The sequence below is a fragment of the Perca flavescens genome, chromosome 4, assembly GCF_004354835.1.
Source record: "Perca flavescens isolate YP-PL-M2 chromosome 4, PFLA_1.0, whole genome shotgun sequence".
In the NCBI taxonomy this organism is placed as follows: domain Eukaryota; kingdom Metazoa; phylum Chordata; class Actinopteri; order Perciformes; family Percidae; genus Perca; species Perca flavescens.
Window position 1 is genome coordinate 31,392,956 of NC_041334.1, and position 18,426 is coordinate 31,411,381.

The 18,426-nt window shown below is 40.5% G+C and overlaps 1 protein-coding gene across 1 annotated transcript in view; it reads left to right on the forward strand.

Annotated features, from left to right (window-relative positions):
* Positions 1–325: 325 nt before the first annotated feature.
* Positions 326–18,426, forward strand: part of celf4 (CUGBP, Elav-like family member 4) — a 78,370-nt gene continuing 60,269 nt past the window's right edge. The window contains exon 1 of the mRNA XM_028574813.1: positions 326–602. Coding sequence (XP_028430614.1) covers positions 326–602 — 277 coding nt within the window. The remainder of the gene's footprint in view (positions 603–18,426) is intronic.

The window sequence follows — 18,426 nt, forward strand, 5'->3', positions numbered from 1 at the left end:
CCTTCTCTTTCTCTCTGTCTCTCTTTTATGAAATCAATGAACGAGTTATAGGGTAGGACTTACATAGAAGGAATCAAAGCCTCCACCGGGACCAACGGCATTGCGCGCTTTTGATATGCGTCTTCGCCAAATGCTACATGTGTTTTCACATCAGTGTAAATATTGGCTTTGATAGGACAAGAGTGGAATCAGCTCTGGCACGGCTTGGTCTCGGAACCAAATTTTGACCAAGACTTCCACGAGCTTTTTTTCAACGTAAAACGATTTTCTACCATCACCATCTGCTGCTGTTTGTACCCATCCCAAGTCACTGGCCGGTCCGAAGATGGCAACTTTAACCAACGGGCAGATGGACGGCACGGTGCACGGTGTCGGTGTGGTCTCCGCCAGCACGAACGGGCTCGTGAACGGATTAAGCCACAGCCACAGCCCGGTGGGCTGCCCGGCCACCATCCCCATGAAGGACCACGATGCCATCAAACTCTTCATCGGTCAGATCCCCCGCAACCTGGATGAGAAGGACCTCCGGCCCCTCTTCGAGGAGTTCGGCAAGATCTACGAGCTCACTGTGCTGAAGGACCGCTTCACGGGCATGCACAAAGGTGGGTTAAGCCCATATTCCCTGAGATAACTATGATTATAATTGTTTTTGTCAGTGTGAAATCTGTCACACATTGGTGAGAGTGAGGATCCTAAATCATGCAGGATTTGATGGGTAGAACTGCACAATTGTTGGCAAATTGTGCAATTTTCTGTAAGGCTGAAGAATGACTTTTTGCGTGTTGTGGGGCACCAAAAATATATATGTATTCCTTTCTTAGACTTTTTCTCCAAGTCAGTGCATCATATGCTGTTCTGCTGGGCAAACAAATCCAAGCATGAGACTGTCACGAATCGGGAGTCACGACGGCATGAATTTATGTAGGGTGATATTAGGAGGAGCAATGTTCCTATGTGGGCAGTGTGCACGGGAGTATTCACACATCTAGTCCGGCGGTTGTAAACGTGCTTTCATTCACTACAGTTCAGGCCATTAACCTCACGTTTTCACGTTGCAATAGCGGGGAGGCTGTGTTTCATTGCCCGCAGCACCGTGCACTCTGTTACCCGTAACTCTTGCTGTGTGTGTCTGTGTGTCTGTGTCTGTGTGTGTGTGTGTGTGTGTGTGTGTGTGTGGAGGTTTGGGGGATTGGTCGTGAGGGAGGGGGGGGGGTCGCGCGTGCACGTGGAGTAGGTCTACAGTATGAATATATTGTACTTTTGTACAGCCTTTTTTATGATTTGTAAGATTGTCAGGTGTTGGTGATCTGACTTATCCCTCCTTGAATATCACATCTATACTACAAAGTAGAAATGTAAATTGCACAGGAATATATTTTAATTGATTTTTAAACGTTCCAGCACAGTTTAGGTCTATTTTTATATCTGTTCCTGGTTTAACCCTGGGAAGATCCCTTTGGTACAATACGAAATGATCATATACCTTTAGTGTAACAATGCTACATGGCCTTTTGGTGTAATTTTAACCACCAGCCTTGTATTTGTGGTGCAACAGGAATGATGATGCTTTATCCCTGTATTTTACTATCTTCTCTCAAGGGAAGGGTCATTCTCTGCAAATCACCATCTAATGAGAGGTCACTATCTGCTACACCTGCAGGACATCTCCCAGGGGAGCAAAGTACATTAAGAATGAGCTATCACTTTTTGGGACCCCCCTCCTCCCCCTTCAAAGCCCCCTCCGAACCATGTAAACAATGTGTGACATGCACCATGTGTCAGGAAATGATTATGATATACAAATAATTCCAGGGGGCAGAGACTGTCTGCAGGCATGGGGGAAACCAAAGAGGTGGAGATGGGAAGAGAGGGGGTTATCTTTTATTAATAGCCCAGCTGTAGTAGCAACTCCCTGTTGGACAGTTAATCACCAGTGGCCCCAGAACTATAGGCACGGCTCACCAGCTGATTCTAAGAACTGTCTCCTCAATGCGATATACGGCCCTGCTTCCCGTGCTGGGCCCCCCGCTTTCATTAGCGAGCCCCCGCTGCGCTCATATTTTAACTAGCTGGAGGCAATAGCTACTCCCTGGCTCACCAGCTCACTGGCTCACTGCAACCTGCTTGAGGGCAGCATTCCCTCCATCACTCCTAACACCTTCCCGAGGTTTCCATAGAAGATTCCCAAATTAGCAGTAAAAGACAACACGTCTGACAAATAACAGGCAAAGCGACTGACTGTGTGCATTGCCGTCATACTGGGTTTATTGAAGACAACGCAGCATAACATGAATCAGGTATAGTATGCTATCACAGCAAGACTTTGAGACAAGAGTAAATATGATTACAAGTAAATATTTTGAAGAGAAATAATGCATGCAGCATCTGTGTTTCTGTGCCTTGTAAGATAAAAGCCATTTAAACTGTTAAACAATTTTCCTGGTCTGGCTTTGTCTGTTGGACTGTTGCCAACTTGCAACTGAAAAACCTTTAACTCAACAGTGCCATTTTGGTGGTTAAAATCTTTTTGTACATTTTGTACATATGTACATTTATACATACATCATTTACATCTTTACTCTTTACTCCTTTTTTTTAGCTACTTCATGCAGTTTGCATTTTACAGAGTACTTCTATAGAGTAGAACGAGTAAAACCGAGGGTGATCCTTTAAGGTGTGAAATGCTCCATTGGACTGAAGTCCATAGAACTGCCCACCAGAAAACTCCCCTTCTATTCCATCTTTTCTCCTCTTTATTAACTCTGCTTGATCCCCTTCATTCTTTGCTTTCCCTTTTCCCCCTTTGTCTTCACGTTGCCTGTTTAGTGACAGTGACATCACGTTGGATACTGGCTGTAGTAAAACAAAGCCTTGGCTGGACCGGAGATTGTAGATGATCAACTGCCATTTCCTTTACAATTTTGTTCTACCTCTATTTTTTTTCCTCCAAATGGCACATACTTGGTAACTGTCAACGCTAACAATGTAATCTGGGGATACTGTTGCATTCATTTAACTTTACCCAAAGAGACATGGCACTTTTACAAAGAAATAAGCATGGTTTTCAGCTAGATAATACAGAGCTTTTTTCTGTATGGCAGGTAATAAAAGGCGCTCCTGTTCTGCTGTACATCAACAAGCCTAAAGAAACAGCCTTTGCTATGGTAATGCTACCTCTGAAGAAAGAGACCCCTATTATAGCTATTGTCAGCCGTGCCTGGGATACTATTGCCATAACCCTCCCCATAATGACTCCATGTATCACTAGTAATCTAGTCTTTAGGATTCTGTCCCCTTGGAATGGAGGGGTGGAAGGAGCGGGGAGGAGGGGAGTATGGGACGGGGGTCTGCAGAGGCTAGGAGCAGGCACAGGGACACCAGTGCAGGCCTACGTTCTCCCAATGATTTTATTTCTCTCCCCTCTGCGACCGAGCCATGCTAATAGAGGCCATTTATAATGGTCACCGGCTGCTACCAAGCACAACGGGGCTGAGAGGCACGGCTAGCACAAAGAGCCAGCCCTTTTCTCTTTCTCTCCTCTCTGGCAATGCAGCATGGGAGGTGGGGGTATTCAGGAAGAGAATGTGTAGGTATGATTGCTAGCACTATTCATCACCCTTATTTCATGTAATAATCACCAGGGCAATTGGGCAGCGATGATACGGGAAAGACATTTAATAACTGAAGGTGTTATCTATTGTTTACTGCTGTCACATCTTCGGGCAGTATTGTGTTCCAGGCCAAACCTTTATTGTCTACATCTTCGTTTTTCCAAGCAAATGCAAATGCAACTGTCACCCAAGTTTGTTTTACTGCTGTTGTTTCATTTGGTGGTAATTTAATGCAAGTAATATATTTGTCCTTGGCCAACCAAGCTAAATACATTAGCAACAGCTCTTGCCATAGGCTCAGACAGTTAAAGTGGTTGTAAAGCCGGAAAGTTGCTCAGAGTCAAAGCAGGTGTTGAAACTTAATTTAGATATGGGCCAAATAGTCCATTTGACCTGGCAAGTGATGTAAATAACATGTCACAGCTTTTTAGTCCAGCTCATCTGCTTTCAAGAAAAGATACTAGTAGCTAACTGTAATATAACAACTGTGGTGATTAAAGATAATATCTTAGCTGTTATGCTATTTTGTAATTTAATATCAATACTTGAGAAAATGGTTTAATATGTTTGAAATCAAACAAGTGGAGAAACAATGTAATGACCAATAGTAATCTTGTTTAAATTTACACATACTGCAGATGGCTTATGCAGATGGGGGAAATAATCTATGCAGGTCATAAAGGGAGTTATGGTTTCCTCTGAACGTCTATGGTATTGATATTTCAGCCCTTTAAGTGAATGTGTCAGGGGAGAAGGTTCAGAGCAGATCATTGCGCTCATCGTGTTCGTTGAGGCCAGAAAGTGCCGATGCCAAAAACATGAAAGTCTCATGCTGTGTTTTATTGCAGGCAATTAGGTGTTACAGGTTGCCATTAGAGTACCGTATGCAAAAAAAGGATACAACTAAATGTGGCTTTGAACAAAGAGAGAAAGATGTGTGGGTGTGTTTTTTCGTCCTGCAGGTCTGCGTTAATGCAGCATGCGTTCCGGCCGAAAAATTTCACTCTCGTTGCATCATCCTCTCTCTGTGGGATCCTTCTCTCTCCTCCTCTCCCATTTGGTTTGGGATGAGTGTGTGTGTGTGTGTGTTCATGTGCTCCTCCTCTCCTCCCTGGCCCAGAATCCTCTACTCAGCTCAACTCAGAATGCACGCTCAGGCCCCACATTGTGCCCCGTTTCTATGAAGACGCATGGCAATCGATTTTGAGTGTTTTGTCAGGAAGAACAGCAACATGTGTCACAGAGGAGGTCGCTTCTTATCAAAGTACACTCGACCACCAGTGCCAAACCGCACCTGCCACCCCTGTCCTGGCACAGCCCAGAAATGCCGAGCAACAAGAGGATAACAAAAGGCGGAGCCAGAGCGGGGAGTACAGTAAGCCTAATTTGTCAGGAGGGCCGTTGTCAAGGCAGCACTGCCTCTGTTGTCCATTATTATTGGAGGGGACTGTCAGATGGGGGCCGGCTGATGGCCAAGCAGGGAGCCAGTTAGTCACAGTGAGAGATAACCGCACCAAGCCAAAGGAGGGAGTGCTCATGGAGATCCTGCGAGGATTAGCATGCTAACAGCAGGTTTGGAGTCATGAAGCCAGTCAGGGAGGTGGAGCCCTCTGGCTTCTTTGACCTCTGCGGCCCTCTCATTAAAACCACTGACCTTTACATAGAGAGAGAGATGGATAATGTAAAGGGATGGCTGTACCTACATGTTCATTTCACTTCCTAAAGACTGAATGAAACAAGCTGACATACATTTAGCACAAATTGCAAGTTTGGTAAACACAGATACAAAAGTAAATATATAATTGTAAATTAAGTATACCAATATCAAAGACAAAGGTTTAAAGTGAAACTTTTTTTAAATAACTTTAATTAAATTAAAATACTACAATTACATTGTCATTTATAGGGATTGAATTTGCTTGACAGAAAACGTTTTGTGTTTATAGTTCAGAAGCACGTCTATAGTATCATACAGTAAAATGGTCTAGTCAGCATAAGGGTGTTAGTGTGTAGTTAATGGTTCCATGTAGCAAAGTCATGGCTCACTGCTGACCTGTGGAGAAGCACAACACTGAAGATTTCTGGCCATCGTTACAGGTCAGGGAGGTTGCTGATCTCAACAATTTTAAGATAGATAGATAGATAGATAGATAGATAGATAGATAGATAGATAGATATATAGATAGATAGATAGATAGATAGATAGATAGATAGATAGATAGATAGATAGATTGACAAAAGTGATTCATAATATTTTGAAGGCAAAAAAAACATCTATGAAATATGCGAGCTAAACTCGTCAGCCGATAGCCCACAGCTTGGTTAAAATAAAGTCTGCCTTAAATGTTTCATCAACATTTGGCCTTTTGTTTTCCATAAAGAGAGGCTAAACAACTTGCACGTTCTTCCCTCTTGCTCTTGCTTTCCTGTTGCCGTGTTTATTGCCCCGGTGTACTATTCTTCGAGGATAAAAAAAAAAATCTTTTTTTTTTATGTAAAAAATAAATGCTCCTTGAGGTAAATATTTTCTGTTTTCAAGGCTCTTACATCAGCTAGTAAGTATTATTGTGCTTTGTGTTACATTTTATAAAAGCTGAATGATGCTTTAGGCCTCTTTGATCTTTTAGGTATGCTTAATACCACTCCCAAGCCCCCCTGCTTTAAATACCGGTGGCCAGTTCAGGACTTGGGGAAGGCAATACTTTTGAAATGTTGGAAAGTCTTACATGTTGTTTTTGTGATTTACTTTTGCTCTACTGATGATTTCATTGCAAATAATAGAGCTTCCTTTGGGGAAGTGCCCTGTCTGTTTTTTTGTTGTTGTTGTTTTTAGCTTCTTCGGATTTTTTTACTTGTAGTTCAGGATTAGTTCAGAAAATGATAAGTATAATATAATGAGAAATATAAGCATGTAGCTTCACCCATGTTGCTCCCATAACACAACCTGTTATAGTCCCCACATGTGGTTTCTGTCTCAGGAGTTATTCAACTCCATGTACTTTATATTTTGTCCCATTTCTGGCTCCCTCATCTCTGCTATGCAATTACACGGACACCATGCTCTATATGTAGTTGTTTAGTTTAAAAAGCTTAAACACCATTTCCTTTGTTCAGCAGTCAAAAGGTTATTATCCTCTGCATGTGAACTTGGAAACTGGAGTTTTTTGCCTTTTGGATTAGAGTTGCAGGCTCCTTTTATCAAGCTTTGCACAGTCAGGAGGCATTATGATAGGGAATATTATAATATCCGTGCTCAATATCTGTATGTGTACAGTGTGTGTGTGTGTATGTGTGTGTGCGTGCGTGCGTGCGTGCGTGCGTGCGTGCGTGCGTGCATGAGTGTGTGAGTGATTATACTGCAGAGTATAGTACTAACTGCATGTGATGTGCCAAATATCAGCCCTAGTTAAATCAGTACTTTATAGTAACTTTTAATGTTTAATTGTAATATTTATATATTAGGCCCAAACCCGACTCGAACCCTCAGTGTGCACATGAAAATGGGTCCAGCTGCAGCTTGCTGCAGAGGCTGTCCACAAGGTAATAGCAGCATGACACAGCAGCAATGTGGAAAAAAATAGAAACAAAGTTTGTCACAGCTTACTGAAGCATTCATTCTTGTTACATATTCTGCTGTAAATGTCTTTTATTCACTTTAAACTCCACCTTATATATAAAAAAAAAATCTGTTTTATGATTATACCCTTTGTAACATTGTTCTCAAGGTCAAGTTATGTTTTCATATCACAGAAAATCATTGTTATTACCTTGCTAACAGATATTAGAATAAGCCCTCACGATTTCTCTAACCAGTGATACACAATTGCTCATATACACTAAACAAATCATACAGATTTGGAGATTTATGGTTCATAGAAAGTTGAACTAATGTTTATTCTCAACCAAATTACTAAACATAATTCGATGTGGCATATCTGGGTCTGCCTGTTGGGATACTCTAAAGTAGGGATTACATGAGCAGTGTACTACTTGTCCCAGACAGAAAGCATGCCAAAGACCGTTGAGCATGTGTGACTTGTCAAGCCCATATTTCGCTTTCTATGTATGCATGCATACAATCTCCTGAGCTGTGCGATGACTGCAAGGCTTTAGTGTCCCTGATTCAATTCACTTTCTTCCCATCTCCCTTCATGCCTATTTCATGTCCGCCAATTAAAAATGCACCACGTTGACTTGTAAAAGGAAGGTGGGAATGGAGGTTAGGGCTTTTCAAAGATCTCTCTCAATTATTCAAGACCAAGTTTGATTCAGAAAAGGGAGGAGGAATAATAAGTCATGCAGAAGTTTTTGAAGGTTTGGCAAATGTAATGCAAGATCTGACGATACTAGCAGAAGCATTAAACCTAAAATAAATGTTTGTTGTCGATTAGGGTTGACAAGTTTTGTTTCCCAGAGTCAGCATCCTACATTTAAACTACTACTTCTCCTTTAACAGAAGCAAGAGGGATATCTGACGTAAGCAACTCAGGTCGGAGAAGTTTTGTTCCATTTTATATTTCAGTAACGTATTTAGTTTGAACCGGTCTGAACGAGAAAAAGCAACTGAACAGCTTTGCATTTGTATTTCAAATTTTGCATTTGTTTCTAGATACCCACTGGGTCCATATCATTCCATTTTCATTCTCCAAAAACTGCAAATCGGTGCCTTTTGCTATCAAATATTACGATTCAAATAATATTGGCATCACATTGAGGAAAGTACATCAAGGCTTTATCCTATCATGCTGGTTGGAGAGCAGATAGACCAAAACATATCGCTGCAGAGGGAGATGGTGCAAGAGTGCGTAAAACGACAAAGAGCTCAAGACAGAGAGAGCGAGGGAGAGAGGCAAGGAGAATTAGAGAGATGTTGAAACAGGGATGATGTAAGAGAATGCGTGAAAAGAGGCGAGGGAGATCCATGGAAGAGAGTTCGGGTGGGGGGTTGCACACAAAGACAGACAAAGAATATCAAGAGGCAGAGAGATATACAAGAATGAGAGCAGAGATTGTAAAGAGAGGTGCAGACTAAAAATGGAGGCACACAGAAATTGTTCAATGACAGGCACAGAGTGAGCAAAAGGAACGAAAGGAAAAGGGAAGGGGCTGAGAAGAAAAGACTGAAAAGCTGGAAAGGAAAACGACAGACGTAGAAAGAGTAAGGGAGTCCCAGAGACAGATGTCGCCCTCGCTGGCCCCGGCAGATTGATAGATTCTGGCCCAGTTCCATGCCAGGCTTTGACCCCTCTGTCCTCTGCTGTAATTTATAGGCTGCGTTTTGCCAGATTTAAGCGCTACTCTTTGGCCATCATAGCTCAAGAAGGGAGAATGACCTTCCTGAGATGGGAGCAGAATTAGACCCCTGCAGCTCCAGCCACCCCTGGGGTAAATAAGCAAGTGCCCTCCATATTAAATGGGTGTCTGACAACATGTTAATTGGACAGCTTTTACTGTATATTTGTCAATCTATCTTTTTTCTGTGTACGTTAGCTCCTGCACTTTATTCATGTACAATGTTCAATATGTTAATATGACAGTGCAGTAGTATAGTATTTAAGTTTTAGTGTGTTTAGCTTCTGCAATAATAGATGAGTGCAAAGCACAAAAAGTTCTCCACACCATATGACGATATAGGTCGTTTATTCCTACCCTCTAATATGACCCACAGGAACGTTCCATAAATTAGCGGCCCTGGTAGCACTAAATATGACCCACAGGAGCGTTTTCCCTCCTCATATCTACACCAGAGATAGTAATGGTTGCGGTTTTAAATATGTTGTTGACATTGTAAAACAGTCACAGTTTGGTAGGTTTAGGCACAAAAACTACTTGGTTATCTTTAGGCACCAAAACTATTTAGTTAAGTTTAGGAAGAAAAAAAACTTGGTTTGGCTTAAAAACTTGTTGCATATCAGTTCAGAATCACTGCCATCCACACCCTGAAACAGCTGAAAGGTTGAATATCTTTGATACAGTTTGGGTGATACAAAGTCTGGACAAACCATTGTTATTCTTTCTTTCCAGTACTCCCAAGTAACTAAAATAAAAATGAAAGACCCCTTGTGTTGTCTTTAAACTTTTAAAGAGCTGAATATTTACTTACATATTTACTTAAAATATTGCTGAATTGGTTAGAAAAATAACTCAAGGACCATCAAATTCAAGCCAACTGTTTTAACTTTGACAGAGAACTGAGTGTTCATGTATGTAAATGTATATAATATGTACGTATGTACATAAATACATTTTTAAGGTCTTTAAGAAAGGCTATTGCAAATAAGTGTGAATGATTGACATTCAGCTGGATTTAAGCAGGTTATTGCTGTTTGTGAGGATCACTTTTGCAGAGGCGGTTGTCTACCTCAAAGCAGATGAAAACTGTTATCGATTTGTAACGTATTCTACAGAAATCAATAAACATTTCACTGAATTAGTTCAAAAACAAAATATAACAAAACAAAGAGAGCAGCAGCCAATGGGAAACAAACACAGTGTTTCAGTATTATATTTACTTCCGACAAAGAGCAGAAAGAGAGTTGTGGCTATTAAGCTTAACTTGAACATGGCGTTTAGTGAGCTGCTAATGCTATAGTGAAAGCATTCTTTATTTATATGATATACTTCTATTGCAGTACCTAGTATTTCCTTTCAGAAGAAATCTTTTATTTTATCCATTTTATTGCTTAATTTCCTCAGAAGTGTATTTAAATATTAGTTTTAAACTAACATGTATAAAGATAACTGTAGTTATTATTAGGTTATTGCAGCCAAATTAACTGCTTTGGAATTGCTTTCAATACATTTTAGGTAAGTATTTGTTTTTCAACAATTTATATGTGTGCTTTTTAAAGACACCTCAGACCACTGTCTGTACCTTTTTATGCCTTTTAATTCACTTCACTTGGAGAACTGGCCTAGTTGCTTATTGAATGATTGGCTGCTGCCTTCATAAATCAGGCCCCTAATTTTGTGCCGATTGCTGGCACAAATTAAATGAAAATTCAAGCACAAGTTTGCACTGTGGTTTCTTGTAAAGTAAATATGGCCCTGTGTGTATCCAGAGTGTGCCTTCTAATAAACTGACTTGGCCAGCAAGCCGGTGGGCTCAGCTGGGTTTGTGCTTGGCCATTCAGAGCGTTACTTCAATGCACAAATCAGCCCAGGGATTGATCTGGACAGAAAGCCTTCAGCAAATTATTACAGATTTGCAATTTAATGGCTTCTGAGGTCTCCCCTAGCCCCATACAGGTTCCCAACGAGACAGAGCCCATTAGTTTGGTCCTTTAATCACAGAACAGGAGATGGGAATCCTGGCCAAACCTATACATACCCTGCTTTACTTGGTGTGGAATGATTTCATGGGTTTATAGATAGAGACAGAGAAGTCTGTGCGTGCAAGCGTGTGAGTTTGTGAGCTTCAGCTAGATGATAAGCTTGTGTGTGTGTGTGTGTGTGTGTGTGTGTGTGTGTGTGTGTGTGTGTGTGTGTGTGTGTGTGAGCGAGAGAAAAAACAATGCACTCCTCTATGGATTGTTTATCAGTACCATGAGGATGCACTAGGCACTAGCAATTAATTGGCATTGGCATTGGCGTTGCCAAAGCTAAAAAAAAGTCCACTTCCTAAAATAAAAATGGAGAATTAGTTTCCAACGTCATGTTCCAAAAATATTTTCATTAAAAGTGGTTTCAATTCATGCTAAACATGAAAATGTTTTACCCTTTATTTTGTCAAACTAATTCCAATGAATCATCAAAAAGAAACAAGACAAAGTAAATAATTTACTGAGTCTGCTCAGCTAGCGCAACAAAGTTTCTAATTAAAAGCTCTACTTCTATAAATATCAGTTTGTATTTAGGTGACTCTCCTTGATGCCCTTCAGTAAATGGATCTGTTACTATGAGCTGTAAAGCAGTCCCTCACAAAAGCCTGTAAATAAAAAAATAATTTATTACATATTCTGTAATTTATTTGGCAGTTAGGAGCTCTCATGTTATGGTCTATTATAGATTTACAGTACAAGACAATTCCCATTTATACAAGCAGAAATAATCTAGTTTAGATGACATAACTTTTGTTATACTATTTTCAACAGACAAACGAACAGTTTTTTACAGGATGTTTAAGCAATTCTTTTCCCATAGCTATAGTTGCCCTTATTAATGTGCCATCGATGCAAAATGTAAAAACTATCACTACAATCTGCCTTTCAATGTCCCAATTTGTCCAAGACGAAGCCAAGCTTTCTAAATGAGCTGGATAAAAGTGACTGCCAAAGGGGATGAATATATATAATTATCTGTGGCTTGAGCTCCAACAAAAGGACTTTGAAAATCAACTTTGTTCGCCAAAGGCTTCATTAGCCTGACAACAACAAAATGTCTCCTCAACTTGCAGGCTGAAAGACACAGGTACCTGCAAAGCCATTATAAGCATGCAGTCATGCAGCCTCTAGCCCAACCACTATCTGTTCGGGATTAGAAGCTACTTAATGCACTAATGTTAATATGCTAATGAGTTAATGTTATGTTTGAATTATTAGGTGATTTAAGAAATGGCTTGCTGCTGTTTTGTTGGTCTTACGCATTGACACGTTAGAAAGGACGGATAACTGTTTACTTTGTATATGGAAATCCCTGAATGTCTTTCATCTGTCCTTCCTATAGCGACTAGTGGTCCATGTTAGCTTTGCAAACATCTTAATTGTGTTAAATGGAGGAAAAAGGGGGGAAGATTAAAAGCCATTAATGTGTGTTGTGTGAGGCTGTGCTATTCCCGGGACGGTGCTTTTGTTCACTTTGGCAAAGCAGACGAGAGAGTTTCACCTTGAAACTCAATGCACACCAGAAACATTGTCATTGTGTCTAAAACGCTCTCACTGTTTTATACACTGTCAGACTGGCTTCACTTCATCTTTGCATTTCTTTTCGTGATCGCCTCTCTCCATCCTCCTTACTCCCTTTGTACGTCCCTCCCATTTTCTCTCATTCTATCTCACTCTTGCTTTTCCCTTTGTAGCAGTGTTTCTCCTCATCACTCTCTCTCTCTGTCTGTCTAAGCGTCAGATAAGCTCACTGGGGGAGACTTTAGAGGACTCTCCATCTGTGTATAAATAGCTCTGGATGAATTATTGAGGGACCTGGGGTTGCTAATAATCCCGCAGGACCCATCTGACAATGACACAGAAGATGGAGGGAAAACAATTACGCAGGCTTTCTCCTTCAGAAGAGTGGGAATGGGAGTGGGGGGAACTCAGCGGCCTCTGGGAGCCTGCTTGCGGGGCCCAACATCTTGGCTAATAAACCCAATTAAGTCTCCGGAATCAATCGGAGCCCCGGGGGCGTTCTCTCTCTTCCTTCCCCGGACAGCGTGCAACAACAGGAAGTGTAATGATTCATGTTCCCCCTTCTGAGTTTGGATCGTCCTCTCATCTCCATCTTGCAGGTTGGCAAGGCGGACGGGGCAGGACAGGATGTCCGCCGAGGCAGGATAATAGGACAGGGAGAGGAAAGGAGAAGAGAGGCGAGTAGAGTGGAGAGGAGAGGTGCTCAGAGGAATATTAATGGGAGTGTTTATCCTGTAAGTATTTTACCGGTGGGACGAGACATGGGACCACTCCCATGACAGAGTTAAAGCACTTTGTCTTCTTAGTGATACATGATTCACCCGTAGACAGATTTTTGATTAATCGGCTTTGCCAGGTCTTCGTCTGACTGTTGACACAATATGCTCTTTACATCTGTCTATCTGTCTATCTATATATCTATCTATCTATCTATCTATCTATCTATCTATCTATCTATCTATCTCATTCACTCCCAGTATACAGAGCTTCATAAAAACAGAAATTAAAACATTTAAAATTATATTCTCTCTGCGTATTTTATGTATCAGTCTAATAATTCAGTGTCTGCAGATTCCAACCCAATTGCCAGACAAGAATGATTTTGCTAAACTGCATATATATATATATATATATGCAGTTACCAGTTTTCCAGAAAATCGACAAAAGATAATGCAAATTAATGCACGTTTCCATTCATTACTGTTATGCGAATATTAGGAGTTGGTTGATCGAGATAAACGGAGAACAAGGTTTGTTTTGTCCAATGCTAATGTTTTTACAACTTTAACTTTCTGCAAAATCTGCAGATTTGTTTATAAACTACATTATGGTTAAGGTAAGGGAAAGATCGTAGTTATGGCAGATATAATAAACTATAGTTAGATAACTAATAATAATAATGCTTGTTCCAGGTTAGGGAAATCATAGCTAAAAAAGTTACAGTAATAAAAACACAAACATTAATTATAGTTTGTGACAAGAGGTGAACTTCAGTCTTGTGCATTACTGTAAAGCCAGGCGTGCTATGTGCCCATCCACAACCCCAATCTCCACATCTACTTGCTGCATTGGACATTTATCATGAGGTGCAGAATCGTCCAATCTGAACATACTGGTAGATCTGTGACACTGGGCTAGTATATTCTGTCTTCTTAAGCCCTGACGTAGATCTCAGAAGAGATGAAGCAAGACATTCAGCATTTAAGTGCTGTCTTGTCTGGTTTTCAGAGGAGAGTTTTAGTGTCCCATGGTGGTCTAAATACTGTTTCAGAGTTTTTTCCACTCTGCCAAGTATAAAGTTCCCAAATGAAACACTGAACATTTGTTGGGCATGAAAATGCTCCAAAAAGGTCCATCTGTTAGCAGTCGTACATTGTTATATTAGTTAGCAACAATAAATTTCCCCAAACCTGGTAGCCTACCTTACGGTGCAGACTTTTGGTTCATCTTAGGAGTCACTCCACATTTAATTATTCATATTGTGAAAAGCTAAATTTGGGTCTCCCAAAGATTTCCAGACAAAGAGGTAGAATGAGAGTGAGATAATTTTTCTTCCTGGGTATTGGGTATTGCTTTAAGTGGTGTGTGTGTGTGTGTGTGTGTGTGTGTGTGTGTGTGTGTGTGTGTGTGTGTGTGTGTGTGTGTGTGTGTGTTTTGCCATCAGTGGAGCTTTTAACAAATGAGTGTGCGTTCAAGCATTTCTGTTACCTGTGATGCACACAGTGTGAGTTTTGATTTGGAAGGTATTTTACTCAGTGGCACGAAAGCTGTCACATGTAAGCCCAGTTTTTCTGGGTGCACAAGTTTGTGGGTATAAATGTGTGCGTGTTTGCGTGTGTTTTCTGTCCCGACCCTAAATGGGAAGGGGCGGGGGGCTCAGGGCAGAGGGAGGGCGTTGGTGGGTGGTGTGGGAGGACGACACTGTCCTAATGATGCATTTTCTACGCCATTGATTCAGTGGCTCTGCTCTCCAGTAAATCCTTCACATGCAACACATTAAAGCTGGCCCTTTTTCCTCCTTCGCCAATCGATTAGCACAGCTTAGAGACGGCCACTCTGGGAAGCAGGGCGAGAGATGGGACTTGTTATCTTCAGGGACTCACACACACACACACACACTCACACACACACAAATAACATTTTAAGGTGCTAATTCATTCTCGCCCTTTTAATGTCATAAAACATGTAAATGTATCTATGGTTGTAATGTGGAAGTGCATCAAAGTGTGTAAGAACATTTTTAGTTTTTTTAGCATTTGCTATTAATACCTGTAATCTCAGGATTACTGCATGCATTTTAACATGGAGGTTGCCTACATCCAACTCTCTTTTTTTTTTTTTTTCGTTTTGTTATAGCCTTCTAAAGGTACCACTGTGTGCAGATACAGGAGTGTGGCATGTATTTATTGAGTTTTAATGTTGAAATCAGTGCTTTTTCTAAGCTTTTATGGTCATTAAAGGGGATTTTTATTCCCACACCTGCATATTTTTGGGCAACTTCTAAGTGTCTTGCTGAAAAGTAGCACTCAACCCTCAGAGCACATTCAGCATGACGATATAATAGGTTTTGCAGGAAATGGCCAGTTATTAAAATTTATTTGACACCCCACAGTCAATCAGAACTCAGTATTCACCTAGGATACAGTATAATAACTTTTATTTCTTCGTATCCTCATCTCGGAGATTAATTTAGCTATTGTTCTAAATGACTATGACCTGCACTTTTAAGAATAGGAAAAAATGGCGCAGGTGTACAGTAGTGCGGTCCATTTGAGTTTCATCCGTCACCTGGTTATTAACTTTTGCTCTGTCTCTTCCTGCTCTCCAGTTCCCTCTGCGGCATGCTCGGAGCATGTTTCTAAATTGCAGATTCTTCTTGTTCCCCCGAAGAGAGAACTAAGGGATCTGCATATACCTATAGGAGAGCTGGGACTGCTATTACACCCCATTATAAATGAATTCACCTCCCCTTTCATAATACTGCCCCTTAGTTCTGCCTCACTCCGCTGAAATAATATCATACTCGAGACCAGCCTTCATTAGTCGACGAAACAGCTCCTGATTTTAAGGCTTTTTTTATAGAATGAAACAAATGCTTGATGTGGTCTCTGAACAGTCATTTATTTTTTTCTCCCCATGTTCACACAGAGAACAGTAGCGTTCTCCAAGCTCATATTGTGGGCTTCAAAGTGCTTTTTTATTTAATCAGGGTTTACAGCTGCCAATTAAAGATTTTAAGCTGATACGGGGAGAAAGTTGGAGTGTTCCTGGAGACCTTGGCCGTGTCCCCTAAAATAGCCTCTATCCTCTGTCTCTTTTTTCCATTGTGAGTAATGATCTGAAAGGTCAGCAAAGGTGAAGGGGATATGAGCGACTGCTGCTAACTTTATTGAATTACTATTCCTTGCAGAACCAAAAGTGCGAGGGCTTGTCTGGGTTTTTCACTTTGGTAGATATTTCACTTAGACCAGGCTTTGTTCAATCCAAAACATTTCAATGTATATCACTATAAGGACACCTTTTCCACAGAGACATGTTCAACATGTGGAAGAAAATCTGTAGGACTTACAAACACAGAGATCATGGTTGCGATAGATGTGAATATATTATTTCCAAAAGTGAAATTTGCTGCATTCCAAGTATCGTGTTTCATTTTGAGGATGATTTAAAGCAAGTACGAGCTGAATAGTAACAATTACATGGCTCATATTGAGTCTCCCAGTTACAGCAGTAAAAGGGCAACTGTATCATTCTTCAGGAATCAGGAACTCTGTTAATACAACACTTATTAGTGTTCCTCTTTTGCACTCAGTGGTACTCGTTTCCACCATTATGACTAAAAAAACCTAGGCTTTACATACTATTTCTCTGAACACAATGAGTCAAGAATTTTCGTCTTTACTCTGACCTATTTCAAGAGTAAATTGAAGAGTTTTATCTAAGCCATAGCACTCACAAAAATCCAGTCAGAATGTTCTTGTCTTAAGGTCAATCTTTTAAAAAGGAGAAAAAAAACATTCTTCTGTTTATTGAGTAAAGGTTGTCATTGGTCAACCCTTTCAGGCGGAGATAAGTGCTAACAGAACTGAGGTAGGGGGAGATGTGGAGATTTCTATTGACTAACTGAAATTGGACAGCCTCAAACAAAGTTTCATGCCAAAGTTTTTCGAGGCAGAGTTCCAGGGCTATGCAGCATGGAGTTTCTGCCGCGCTGTGGATAAAGCTTTTTAATGCTATTGACTCTTTTTAGGCTCTTACCAAGATGTTCTGAAATATTTAAATGATCACTGGGAGTTTCTCCCCATCTGTGTCTGGGAATAAAAGAATAGAGTGAGAGGAGGGAACTTTTTATGTCAGCCTTTTACAATCCCTGAATTAATAGGCACAAGATAATTAGAGAATTCTGTGCAATAACATTGTCCCCAAGCTCTCTAGTCTTGGGTGGTGTCAGGCAATGCATGCTGGTAAAAAAGTAATTCATGTGTCCAGTAATGCTGCAAAGCACTTATTCAGGAATGCATTAGTAGTTGTACTTTTAGTGAAAATATAATTAGTTTCAAAGGAGGATTTCAAGATTGGAGTGTCCCCCTTCCAGGGCAATAGTTACCACTGAGATCCGAGAGGTCAGGGTCTCTCTATATTTTTTTATTAACCTTACATTCTGTAATTACATGTACAATGCACATCTTTAGATTTGACTGTGTTTAGGCACAAAATAAATTAAATTAAATATGATAACAAGACATTGCCACCAAGAGTTAAAGCGGCTATAAACGAAATGGTTTGGATCACATGACTTTGTGTATGTGAAAGGGATCACTCATAGTGATGGAACCCACAGAGAATTATCCCCCACTCTGCAGTTCCCCTCAGCAGTACGTAACATTTTAACGTCTTTCGACTCATTATTTTAGTGTTAGAAGAAATTCACTGTTTTGGTTTCACTCTTACCGCTGTCATCAGTGCTGTTTCCAGCAGCAGCAGACAGATGTTTTTAGAGAAAAAAATCTCACTGAACACTAACTGCTCATCACGAAAGGTTAGCAACTAGCTAGAACATTTAGATGCTCAAGAGTTGGTGGAGACCAAAAACAGAGCTAAAGGAAGAGTGAATATTGGACTCGTGTTCATCAGGTGGCGAGAAACTGGACTCCAAATGAATGCTAATGTATCTGCTCGATGCGTAAATAGGCAACTGCTTGCTATAATGTTAGCCGAATCAACTTTAAAGTGGCCAATGAAATCAGTTATTATATAAAATGAAATAAAAACAATAATATAATACTAATCCTGCCTATGACCCTATTGTCCAAATGCTATCCTACCCATCAGAGATCATAAGATCAAATCAAATTAACAATGTTGTTTTTTAAATATATTGATATATTGAAGAAGATTACTTCAAAACCAAATGTCATCTCTGTAGATATGAATATATATAGTTTCCCCAACAGTCAACTTGTTGGGAAACT